The sequence below is a fragment of the Cryptomeria japonica genome, chromosome 8 (assembly GCF_030272615.1).
Source record: "Cryptomeria japonica chromosome 8, Sugi_1.0, whole genome shotgun sequence".
NCBI classification, from domain to species: Eukaryota; Viridiplantae; Streptophyta; class Pinopsida; order Cupressales; family Cupressaceae; genus Cryptomeria; species Cryptomeria japonica.
Genome location: NC_081412.1, coordinates 154194362 through 154207481, shown reverse-complemented (window position 1 = coordinate 154207481; position 13120 = coordinate 154194362). Strand labels below are relative to the sequence as shown.

Sequence of the window (13120 nt, the reverse complement as noted above, 5' to 3'; positions counted from 1 at the left end):
TTGTGTATGTTGATATCTATGCACCGTGAGTGGCTTCCTTTGTGTGAGCATGTTTATAGGTGTGTGGTACTTTGCAGCTATGTCAAAATGTGTTTGTATGGTTTTCCTTTATAAATGTATATACCAATTTTCATGATATACACATACATGTGTACATATTTCTATACAGAAGCACAAGCACATACATACAATCATTTATGCAGTGGTGCATACATGCACATAAAAAAGATGTTGCAGATGGATTTACTTGTGTATGCAGGCACATAACTTTCAAGATATATAAGATTGTTCATGTGTATATATATCTGTTCTGAATGCCTTCCTTTGTATGTACATGTATAGAGATGCATATATGGTTGTATGTATGTGAGTATGCAGCTGTGGAGGACCATATGTATGCATGTACGTGTATGGAAATATATGTAAATGCACATAGAAATCTATATGTATCTTTGTATATCGTGATACATAAATGGGGATATTTATCTTTATGGATGGCAGTAAAATATTGGAGAGAACATATAAGGCAACAAACATTTACATAAATTGAATGAATACAAAGAAGAATACGAAAGTTGTTGGAAGCTCAAAACTTGCATTTTAATTTACAGTTCAACATTAATGAGATGCATAAGTGTGTCTGGACCAAGTATCAAAACGTATCTAAAAGGATTCAAAATATTACAATAAAAGAAAGAGACAGGTCAAGAAAATGCTTTGAATATATAATAACAATAAACATAAAAGAACATTGTACAAGATATTGAGTGTGCAAGAAAGAACCGGTAAAGATAGTGTCTATGTTGCAATCTATATAGTTACATTTGAAACTTCTGTTCGATGCAATCTTTGAATTGTACATGTTAAATATTTTTGCACAAAGTTGAAGCACATGACCATACAGATAAGTATACATGCATTGAGACATGTATGCACATAAAAGAATATGGCTAGAGACAAGGTTACTTACATATGTAGGTACATAACTTTCAAGAGACACAATGTTGTGTATGTTCATATCTATTCACCGTGAGTGGCTTCCTTTGTGTGAACATGTTTATAGGTGTGTGGCACTTTGCAGCTATGTCACAATGTGCTTGTATGGTTTTTCTTTATAAATGTATATACCAATTTTCATGATATACACATACATGCGTATGTATTTCTATACAGAAGCACAAGAACATACATACAATCATTTATGCAGTGGTGCATACATGCACATAAAAAAGATGTTGCAGATGGATTTACTTATGTATGCAGGCACATAACTTTCAAGATATATAAGATTGTTCATGTGTATATATATCTGTTGTGAATGCCTTCCTTTGTATGTACATGTATAGAGATGCATATATGGTTGTATGTATGTGAGTATGCAGCTGTGGAGGACCATATGTATGCATGTATGTGTATGGAAATATATGTAAATGCACATAGAAATCTATATGTATCTTTGTATATCGTGATACATAAATGGAGATATTTATCTTTATGCATGGCGGTAAATATTGGAGAGAACATACAAGGCAACAAACATTTACATAAATTGAATGAATACAAAGAAGAATATGAAAGCTGTTGGAAGGTCAAAACTTGCATTGTAATTTACAGTTCAACATTAATGAGAAGCATAAGTGTGTCTGGACCAAGTATCAAAACGTATCTAAAAGGATTCAAAATATTACAATAAAAGAAAGAGACAGGTCAACAAAATGCTTTGAATATATAATAACAATAAACATAAAACAACATTGTACAAGATATTGACATTGCAGATTATAATGTGAAATGGGCAGGGAAAGCGTGGTGAAATAGTACAATATAGAAATCATGATTTTGAGATCAGGAAATGTGTTAAAACAACATAGGTTGGAGCTATTGGTTCTTGTTTTAATGTTTGCGTCAATGTGTAATCTGTATGGTTTGTTTCTTATCATATTTGTACAGCATAGTATAAATATAGTTATAAAAAATAAGTGTTTTTGGCAAACATGGTTGTTCAATAATGACATAACATAAAAAGGTACAAAAGGATCTAAGATAATAAGCTGGAAAGAAGGGAAACTGCATTTGATTTTTTTTTGTATGATTGGTAGCATGACAGAACAAAAGCAATGTCAAAATCCAAAAGTCCTAGGCAGGCCAAAAAGTACTTTAGATAGTGTCGATATAGACAATGACTGATAATTTAGTTCTGTTTGTCAATGACCACTAAAAACTAGGAACAAGCTATATATTGTATGAAGATCAAAAGGCACGTGGAAAGCATCACTATCCAATTGGTTTGGAACTATGCAGTTGTAGTCATTTGAGCAATCTCTGCAAGCAAAAGAGCATTTTCAGTCTGGTAATCAATTCTGGCAACTTTGGTTATCGTTGCTTTGAGCCTGGGTTCTGAATTGTACATGTCTGTTGTAATAGAGAGTGTGAAAACAAAGGAAGACAAAAGGACATGCTTGATAATGGACTGAGGCGTTTTTTGTGTAGTCAAATCGTACTGCAGCATGTAAAGCTCCTTGGCAGATATTTGCAGTATATTTGTGCCAACCTCGTCAAAGGCAGTAGCCCAAAGAGCCCCTGTATGATCTTGGAGCTTCATCTGCAATAAGTATTTGTAATTGCATTCTGGCACAGCAGTTTGACATCTTGAACAAAACCATTGATTATCACTTTGCTGGGTGCATTTCTTTTTACATTCTTTTCCATTAAATTTCAAAGGGCAGGCTGGATAGCAAAAAGAATCAGTTTTAATGATTCTCACAACAGCCCTAATAGTAGTTTCAACTGTTTCAGAGAGAACACTTGTACGCTCTAAAACAGCTGTGATTGTCATTCTACTGTACTGTGAGTTAAGCTGGCCAGCAACACATGATTGCGGTAGAAGGGCATCTGAAATCTTTCCTCTTGACATAAGTGTCTCTGTTTCAGGTATAGAAGGGTTTATATTTAGGGTTGTTGCTGTGGTTGTGTTGACCACCTTTCCATTGAAATAACCAACACGAGCATTTCTGACTGCAAGGACAACAGCTGCTTGGGTTGTGTGCATGCTCTTCAAATCTTCACCTAGCCCTTGCCATGTTTCTCCCCATAAGTTAACATCGATAGTAAAAGCTGAGGCATCATTTATTTTTACAATTCTCTTTGTTACTTCGCTTCCATCCTTCCTGCGAATTAATGAGGGTTCTCCAACAGCAACTACAATACCAATAACATCAACTAAAGTGTTGTTGGTGCAGTATGTAATTTCATTGATTGGTGTGAATTGAGAATTATTTGCTTCACATTCAACAACATCATCACAACGCTTCAATATTGAATTGTTGTCCAAAGTTATCTCAAGATGGCTGTTAAGCTTATTCCATTTAGTGTTAGCTTCTTTAACGCAACCTTTTGACACAGTATAATATGTTCCTGGTTCAACCCTATGATAATGCATTTCTGCTACATCGCCAAAGCAAGTTATCCTAATTTCAGTACCTTCACTATCTATCATGTCAAAGCTAAATACTTGGCCAGTGGACTTTGGTGTACTGTATTGATGCATCTTCCTCTTGTTTGTCACACGCCCCTTTATTGTCCATTTATTTTGGAAGGGGTTCAAGGCTTTAATCGGGCTGATATTAACAGAAGATTCGTGCTGCACAGGTGGGAGGTGAATTCCAAATTTAAGGGATCGTTTAGTTGTGGCAGGTGCGTCTCGACCCAACATTTGTTGTTCTTGCTCTTTAAACAGATATCTAGGTTTCCCAAGCAATGGAGAATTGGTAAATTTGACAGCAAGGCTGAATATTATTATAGTCCTGTAAAAAGAGCAAAATAAGAGGTTGAATAAGCTGGATAGTGTGGAAAGGGGGATTTGAAAAGGCAAGAAGAAACCAACATAACATATAGAGGGCCATACCTTGAGTTCCAAACATTTCTACAAGCATAGGCTGTCAATGATAGGATAGTGCCAATCTTTAATGTCTCTGAAAGCAGCAAACCACTATACTTAGGTGGGAGGATCGCCAATTGCATGTGTGTGGCATCAGACAAAACAACCTTATATCGGGCATTGTCATTTTCATCGTCTATCAATTTTTCAAAAGACAAAAGCTGAAGCAGTGGAGAGGGGACATCATCCCCAGCGTTGATGCAGAGCAGTGCATGTGGGGTCAATTGTAGATGTTGTTCCACTTCCTACAAGGATAATAGAAGACAACCAAATAGATACACAAGGTCATGTACATTCATACGCATTGGCATGGGCATGACAGCCCTTTTTTTGTTTAAGCTTCCAATTTGTATTACTAGCTATGTGTGTTTTTGTTTACAGGTTTTTTTTTGTGTGCATGGACAGATTATAGATTGATGTATTGGAGCATACAAATGCACAAGGACAATGTAGAGAACATCTGTTTCAATCTATTTATATATATAAATACGTAAACAGGTGCAAAAAAATAGTTCAAGCAGCGACACATGTTGGTATATGCACTTGCATTGATGGATGAGAAGTCTACGGAAAATAAAAGAACAAATAGAGATATAATCTTTGTAAATAAGATGAATAAGAGAAAACAAATGTATAAACAAGCTCACCGAAGTTTCTGTAGAAGGTTGTTGCGAGGCAGCAGGAGAGGCCATCGGAGATGACATGGTGGCCACTGTGTTTGAGGGATGAGGAATGGGGTTTTGAACGGTGAAATAGTGAGTCTATGTCACAACAATTAAAACAAGCGAATATATTTTAACGGTCAGCACAACTCATATTGTACTTGGGATCAAGAGAAAATCTGCAGTCCAACGAGATCGCAATGAAATTTCAAAGTTACAATCAGCAATGTATATGTATAGTTTGAAGACAAGCTCTTATCAAGAATACTTGGAATAGGTTTGTCTGCTTTCAAAGAGTTTTAGTGAAAGGAAAAATAGAAGACGCTCTAATCAGTGATAAAACAAGTGCTGCATAGATACAATAAATGCTTTTTAGACTCCAGTAAATTTCTAATTACTTATATATGCACAAATGTTCAATATTTAGGTTTAGTTGACTACATCCGTGTTGGTTACTTCGTGATGTATTTATGGCACATTAGTATAGCATATTTGTCTCAAGTGTGTTTTTTGATTCGATGAATTCTCTAAATATGCGTGAAAAAAACAATTATATTCCGACGTGATAAGCTACATCAGATGAAATTAATGAAGTAGAATGAATTTTGTATTTGGTGTTGCGAGCTATTTAAGGATGCACATTAAATGCGAACAAAGTTAAATTTATTCCATAGCTCCCTAAATGTACGATGTTCAGAGTATTTAGTTGCAGGGCCAGTTTCGTAGCGATCGATGGGTATAATTAATTCACAAATCTTAAGACATGCAATGCTGTCCGAATTTAAAATTAAATGGTCAATAAGTGTGCCTTTTGATATTCTGTATTTTTTTTTCACTGGAAGACATACGGTTCAACATTACAGAGGTATAAGTGGCAAATCCTAAAACTCTTAATTCCTTGTCCATTCTTCTTCTATAGAAATATTCCTTCATGCTTTAACTTAAGCAGATTTTCACAATTTAAAACCTGCAATCTTCGGAGTCATGGCCATTTCTAAGAAGGAAAAGAAAATGGAAGTTTACGAGAACTTGGAGAAGATTGAGCAATTGGAGAAGGAACTTATGGTAAGGTATACAAAGTGAAGGACATTAACACAGGTCAGTTTTTTGCGCTTAAGAAGCTCAAGATCGAGAATAATGATGAGGGAGTTTCTGTCAGCACACTAAGGGAGATATCAGTCTTAAGGGCACTTTCTAATAGCCGTTACATTGTAAGGTAAGAAATGTATACACCACCTCAATGTAGACTGTGAATTTGCAAAAAAAAGGTACACAAATATTTCAAAAAAGATTGTGTATGAGCTTTGGGTTTCACAAACAATGAATTGACTCTGCATTGGATGTTCTATCAGATTGGTTTATCGCAAGCTTTACTTTTTTAGTTGAGAGGGACGTAACCGACTTGAATAACCATTAAAAAGCTTATGTCAAAACAATGTAGAAGAATTGAAATATGATGTCATCTTACCATCTTAGTGACCTATTATCATGTTTAAGTTCTGTGGTACTGAGTGCTTCTCTAAAATTTAGTGAGCTTAACAGTCATAAGTATCAAGATAACCATCGTCAAACGAAATAAAATAATAATCAAAGTATGAGAAAATTGGCATAGAAGTTAAACCACAGGGCAATAGTGGCGGATTTAGCCATCGATAAAATCGTAAGAACAAAGGTATCTGCAAGCTATGCAATTTCAAAAATTTACTAAACATGCATGTTTTAAATTTGCCTCTTATACAGGGATGTTAAACAGAACCATACAGATTTTATTATCACAGTAGAGTATATTAATTTGTTGGGTGATAGAATAGTTCATGGAAGTCTGTTGCCTTCATGGAGACCCTGTATTAAAACTTGTTAATAACATTGGGGTACATCCCTGTTGGTTATTTTGTTGCAGTTTACAGAAGAGAAGGTAACTGCACAATGCCATTTTGCTTGCTATGGTTTAAACCCATGTCGTATCAGTGGGTGAAATTGCAGCAAACCTAAAGAAAACCCAAAAACATCGGTTTAATTCGCTCGTTTGCATTTTTATTTTGCTTTTTCGTGAATGTGAAACACTTAAATTATGTAGTAGTAATTATCAGACGTATTGCAGTTTAGGGTTTGCAGTCACCAGATCTGGAAATCTGTAGCCCGCCATGTGCAACCGCCATACCAATCTTGAAGTTTACTAATTCTTTTTAGTCCTAAGGAGCTTTGAACTCAGCGATTTAAGCCCCACACCAATGTCTTAAGTGTGCTTTTGATTCAGCGAATCCTGTAAATATGTGTGGGGAAAACAATTATATTTGGATGTCTTTGAGTTTGACAAATATCTCTAAATTTAACTATGTTCTATCATCTGTATTACCAGATATGTTTTCTTCCCTCCAAAAGCATTGATCTCTTCATCTTTAAGCATTGGCTATTTTCAGAGGTAGTTTTGACGTCATACCATTTTTAGGTTTCTAAACTTTTAGCTTTACCTGTAGCATCACTTATTCTTGAAACTGTTCATTGTTTGCCCCACTCTTAAAACAACTTACAAATTCTTTAGTATATGGAATTATAAAGCTAGGCATTCTAATAGGTACCATGCATTTAGGTTGAATAAATGCATGTCGTATCAGTGGGTGAAATTGCAGCAAACCTAAAGAAAACCCAAAAACATCGGTTTAATTCGCTCGTTTGCATTTTTATTTTGCTTTTTCGTGAATGTGAAACACTTAAATTATGTAGTAGTAATTATCAGACGTATTGCAGTTTAGGGTTTGCAGTCACCAGATCTGGAAATCTGTAGCCCGCCATGTGCAACCGCCATACCAATCTTGAAGTTTACTAATTCTTTTTAGTCCTAAGGAGCTTTGAACTCAGCGATTTAAGCCCCACACCAATGTCTTAAGTGTGCTTTTGATTCAGCGAATCCTGTAAATATGTGTGGGGAAAACAATTATATTTGGATGTCTTTGAGTTTGACAAATATCTCTAAATTTAACTATGTTCTATCATCTGTATTACCAGATATGTTTTCTTCCCTCCAAAAGCATTGATCTCTTCATCTTTAAGCATTGGCTATTTTCAGAGGTAGTTTTGACGTCATACCATTTTTAGGTTTCTAAACTTTTAGCTTTACCTGTAGCATCACTTATTCTTGAAACTGTTCATTGTTTGCCCCACTCTTAAAACAGCTTACAAATTCTTTAGTATATGGAATTATAAAGCTAGGCATTCTAATAGGTACCATGCATTTAGGTTGAATAAATTTATTTAGAAACATTGTGTATAATTCAAAGCTTGATAGATTGATATTATTATGTTTTTGGTTCAGCTCTTCCCTATTAGTTTGTGCAAATTGAAGGTAAATTTTTTGCCTTTTAATTGGCTTGTTATATTTTTCATGGTGCTAATGAAAAATAAATCCCAAAACTTAAAATGTGTAGCTATTTAAGGTATGCTCACACATACACATTCATAATTGCAAATTTTATTCATTTAAGCTGACAGTAGCTTCTGAGGTCAATTTATATAGTAATCGTTGCATTATATTATTCGAAGTTGTAAACAAAAGTTCTTGACTAACAATTAAAAATCTGTCATTTACTCTTCTTATTTTCTTGGGTTGCAGTATTAGATTTTACAAGCGAGGCGGCAATAGATGATGCTTGGATGCCATTTTCTTATTTGAGTGAATTAAATTACCTTCTTGGTGGTAGTAATTTTCATATTCGAAGAAGAGGATGGAGTTGATTGAAAAGTTGTTCTTGAATCAATATCTGGATCTGTCATGACTTGTGGAGTTGTGTTTGGAGATTCTCATGCTGCACCTCCCAGGCAAATCTTTCAACAAGAGAAGGAAGGTGGTTGCACATAATTCCTATAAAATTATTTGAGTCATCTATATGGCAAAGAAATGAAATATAAATTTATGTTTCCACACCTTAACTAAATTGATTGACTGTCAGAGGTGCATGGTATTAGGTCCAAGTTTCTAAGAGTCCAGATCTTGTTTTTAACTGTATGGCTTTGGTTTGCCAGTCTTGCACTGTGCACTACATCAGTAAACTTTATGACTTCGGCTTGCCAGTCTTGCACTGTGTACTATATCATTTACTGATATAGGAAAACTCAATGGTTGAGTAATTAAAAGTTTTGGACTTGAATAAATCATAGTGAAATCAAGTCCATGTTAATTTATGATAAGATCCATTGCAAAAAGTGTTCAATTATATTGAGTTAGAAACTTGGGCGAGCAATACAACATGGGTATGGCAATTTTCATTGTGTATTTGCAGTTTTCAAATTTAAAATATATCAGAAACTGGAAAGAGACTACTCTGGAAAATTGGAATGATTTCAACCTTGAACATAGAAAATACATTTTCTAAGGTTGATTTTTTGTATATAGATTGAAATGTTCTCAGGGAGATTGGTTTCCAGTGGACTTCTTAAGACTACTTGTTTATCCGTTCTGGCTACTAAATACAAACTAGTTATGCAGGTGGTGGGACAACCAGCTTTCCATGTGCAGCTAGAATCTTTAAGAGTCTATAATGAAGAATGGGATAACCAACATTCGGATTATGTAGAAATAAAAGCACCAACTGTTTATAGCTTTGACGTCTCTCTAGTTAGCGAAAATTGGAGATAAGAATAGAAAATGCACCTCAATGGGTGCTTAAAATTGTTTTTTGCATTGTTCTAGAGGTTAATGAAGGAATAGGAAAAAGAAAAGCAGCGACCATACCTATAGCCAAAGATATGTGTTCAAAAAGTATTTCCTCAAGCATGAATCCTAGTAATATTGTATATTGCTTGTACTTGTTGTGTACCTACACACATTATACAAACTGTGTTAGTAGAGACAAGGCACACCATTTGTTTTTTGAATGTTGTGTAATGAATAAAACACAAAGAAATTCTTTTAATTTTTTGGAAGGATTTATCAGCTAATTTTTAACAATAAATTTTTAGAATGCCAGAAAAAATATAATGAATAAACAGTAAATGCTAGTTATTTTTGTTTTTTTTATTGTTAAAAATCGATGAGAAAACCTTATGGCATTCAACAAATAGTTCATGTGCCTCGTCTCTGCTAACACATTTTGTATGACATTGGTAGGTATGGTGACCGATTTTCTTGTTTCTATTTCTTTTTCTAGCTCTATTAGATCAGTCGTTCGATTTCATAAGTTTAGCTCTATGACTATTTTTAGTTTTATGAATTTCTTCATTTTGCTCTTCCATGATCTATAGTTCAAACTCTACATTGTCACTATTCTACTATCCAAACAACTTGTGATTTGTTTACAATATGAAATAATGCTAAAATGTAGACATTAGCTTGCTTCTACAAACAATACTATTGATAATCACAATTCAAAATCAATTGCATTACATCTGTTGTACTTCACAACTACATTAGCTTGCTTTGTCAAACAACACTGCTGATAAGCACAGTATTGCATTGATGAATTAAAATACAATCTTTATATATAGAAGAAATATAGTATTCTTGATTAAATTCTTCTATTGTTGTGCATAGGAGATCCTTGGTGGGAGATCACTTGTCGGTTATGTTGAAAGTCTATCTATAGTGGTTACAGAAAACCTAGTTGAATGGAATTAACTTAAATGAAAAATTATAGAAAACCCCAAAATTCAAATCTGTGGAAGACACGTGTGATATTGTAAAGCTCAATTGACTGGAATGAAGCTGAATGCAAAAGTATAGCAAAGCCCAAAATTCAAATCCTAAAGGCATGTTAGATATTGATACTTGAGCTGATGAAAACTAAATGCAAAATTGTAGCAAAGCCCCAAATTCAAATTATCATAACAGATGTTTAGCATTGAAAGCCTACTTGAATGGTATGATATAAAAAAATAAAACATAAGTTACGGTAAAACCCAAAATTCAAATCCACAGAAAACTTGTCTGGTATTAAAAGTTAATTGAATGGAATAAACATAAACCTAAAACTATGGCAAAACCCCATATGCAGATCTCCACAAGACATGTTATGTACTGGAAGAGCCACAGAATCTGCTGTAAATCATAGAACTATTCCAACTTTATGTGGCGAGGAAAGAATTCTCCGGCTCTTTGAATCCACTCAAACCTCAATTAAAAATAAGTCACCCTCTAAAGATTTCGTGCTTTAAACAAATTTTCAAACTAAGGATCCAAATGCCGAAATTGTAGAAGACAAGGATCACAATATATATATTGTGTTTCTAAATCTTGGACTAGAAAGACTTCTGCACAACAAAGTCTAACATGAACGAATTGGGCGGATTATAGATTCAACATAACTCAGAATTCGGACTCAAAATTGAATATAAATGCACACATATTATAATCAAACTTGTAGATTTGCAGGAAATTAAGCTCTAGCAATGATATCAGGCAAACAATAAACATAAGTTACGGTAAAACCCAAAATTCAAATCCACAGAAAACTTGTCTGGTATTAAAATCTAATTGAATGGAATAAACATAAACCTAAAACTATGGCAAAACCGCATATTCAGATCTCCATAAGACATGTTATGTACTGGAAGAGCCACAGAATCTGCTGTTAATCATAGAACTATTCCAACTTTATGTGGCGAGGAAAGAATTGTCCGGCTCTTTGAATCCACTCAAACCTCAATTAAAAATAAGTCACCCTCTAAAGATTTCATGCTTTAAACAAATTTTCAAACGAAGGATCCAAATGGCGAAATTGTAGAAGACAAGGATCACAATATATATACTCTGTTTCTAAATCTTGGAGTAGAAAGATTTCTGCACAACAAAGTCTAACATGAACGAATTGGGCGGATTATAGATTCAACATAACCCAGAATTCGGACTCAAAGTTGAATATAAATGCACACATATTATAATCAAACTTGTAGATTTGCAGGAAATTAAGCTCTGGCAATGATATCAGAGAAACAATGAACGTAACCTGTAGTCAAAGCAGGGTATGTAGCGAGCTCCTGTCGGTAGTTGTCGATGAAGCTGGCGACGTATAGAGTCTGGTAAAGGGCTTGAGCGTACTGACGCCAGCAAACACAAACAGAAGAAGAAAGTTAAGACAATACAACAACATTTAATGTGCTCAATGTTTTATCCTGATTCTAGTTGCAGGGTTTCGCAGACAAAATGCATTAAAAAAACAGATTCTAGTTACCTGCGTATGAGGGGAAACATTACAATTTATTTTCCTAATTGTTATAAATCTACAAAACGAAATCTGAGACAACACTGCGCCTTTAATCATGGAAAGTAAAAACCGTAATTGCAGGGTTTCGTTGATGAAATGCAGGAAGACAAACAAAAACTTGCTTGCGAATGAAGGGAGAATAAATTTTTTAAGTTACCTGTATGTACCTTCTTCAATCTGTTTGAGCTTTTCGAAGAAATGTATGCTGTGAGAACACCATGCAAGGGCTTGCTTCAAATTGAGCTAAACAAAAAACAATACGAGCTAAATCCCTACTCCGTGCTTCTTAATTGTTACATCAGGAAATGATGAACTGGCCTGCACCTGCAGTGTACAGGGGTTACGAAGACAACACGTGAAATAAATGCCATTGCCCAGTTGATGCCCGGCGAAATAAACCCTTCGAGTTTGCAACATGCGAAGTAATGTTTCCAACTGCCAGTAATAAATGGTATTTATGAATGTGTGTCCGGTCAAATAAATATCGGCTTAACAAGCAAGCGGCAACTTTCCGACAAGCGAACTATAACCCGCCTTTTTTCCCGATGGCTTTTCCGGATGGCTGACACTTTCCCGGCAAGGAAACCCCCATACAAAAAGCCTATCGGCTTAAATATATAATATAATTGTCATTGTCTACACAAAACATACCACTTTTATGCTAACTATTAAATTTAAAAAATTTAAACACTAAAAAAACTACTAAACAATACAATATAGATACACGAGACAAACTATCTCAGTTGAATTTACAACTTACATTATTTAAGAGACACCAATCCCCTAATACAAAAATTAAGCACCAACTTAGATGATGAGGCACCAATGCCAATTACAACAATGTCTATGAAAGATGGAATAACATAGATAATATTGAATGTGATGCTTGAATTCAACATTAGACGTGGGATTGGAAGGGGTGGTGAATAGGTAATTTTAGGTGTTTATAGTAGTATTGTGTTATATGTGGTACCAAGTAAGAGCAAATTTGAAAATTCCCAAGGCTACAAGTGGGTGATTTGGATATTATGATAATGGGTGGTTCTCCATGATTAATAATGACCTAGGAGTAATAAACTTTTATACTCATCCTAGGCACACAATTTCAAAGTTTTAGTGCTAAAGTCTACATTTAATGATCAATTTAAACTTTAAACTTGAGTCAACTTGACCACGAGTAAATTTTAAATTGTAAATATGAAGGTAAAAATCTAAGCTAAGAAACAAATCTTGGATATTAATGATTATAATTTGATCTAGTAACAAAAATTAGTAATATAATTATTTAAAATTATTTGAAAAAGAATTAAATTTTATGTCTAAGA

The 13120-nt window shown here is 34.3% G+C and overlaps 1 protein-coding gene and 1 long non-coding RNA gene across 2 annotated transcripts; both read right to left on the bottom strand.

The window, feature by feature from the left end:
• Positions 1-2293: 2293 nt before the first annotated feature.
• LOC131042543 (replication protein A 70 kDa DNA-binding subunit A-like) lies at positions 2294-4629 on the bottom strand. Its single transcript, XM_059210234.1, has 3 exons — positions 4585-4629; positions 3905-4182; positions 2294-3803 (listed from the first exon to the last, which is right to left on the bottom strand). The coding sequence occupies exons 1-3, from the start codon at positions 4627-4629 to the stop codon at positions 2294-2296; spliced, it is 1833 nt and encodes a 610-aa protein (XP_059066217.1).
• Positions 4630-4663: 34 nt separating this feature from the next.
• Positions 4664-12390, bottom strand: LOC131042554 (uncharacterized). The gene is made up of 4 exons (XR_009358743.1): positions 11953-12390; positions 11538-11628; positions 9329-9413; positions 4664-4698 (listed from the first exon to the last, which is right to left on the bottom strand). It is a non-coding gene; the product is annotated as an uncharacterized LOC131042554 (long non-coding RNA).
• Positions 12391-13120: the final 730 nt, after the last annotated feature.

Coding starts and splice junctions, on each gene's coding strand:
- LOC131042543 (XM_059210234.1), bottom strand. CDS start 4,629: ATGGCCTCTCCTGCTGCCTCGCAACAACCTTCTACAGAAACTTCG. Junction 4,183..4,584: donor AACCTTCTACAGAAACTTCG/GTGAGCTTGTTT, acceptor TTATCCTTGTAG/GAAGTGGAACAACATCTACA. Junction 3,804..3,904: donor AGAAATGTTTGGAACTCAAG/GTATGGCCCTCT, acceptor CTCTTTTTACAG/GACTATAATAATATTCAGCC.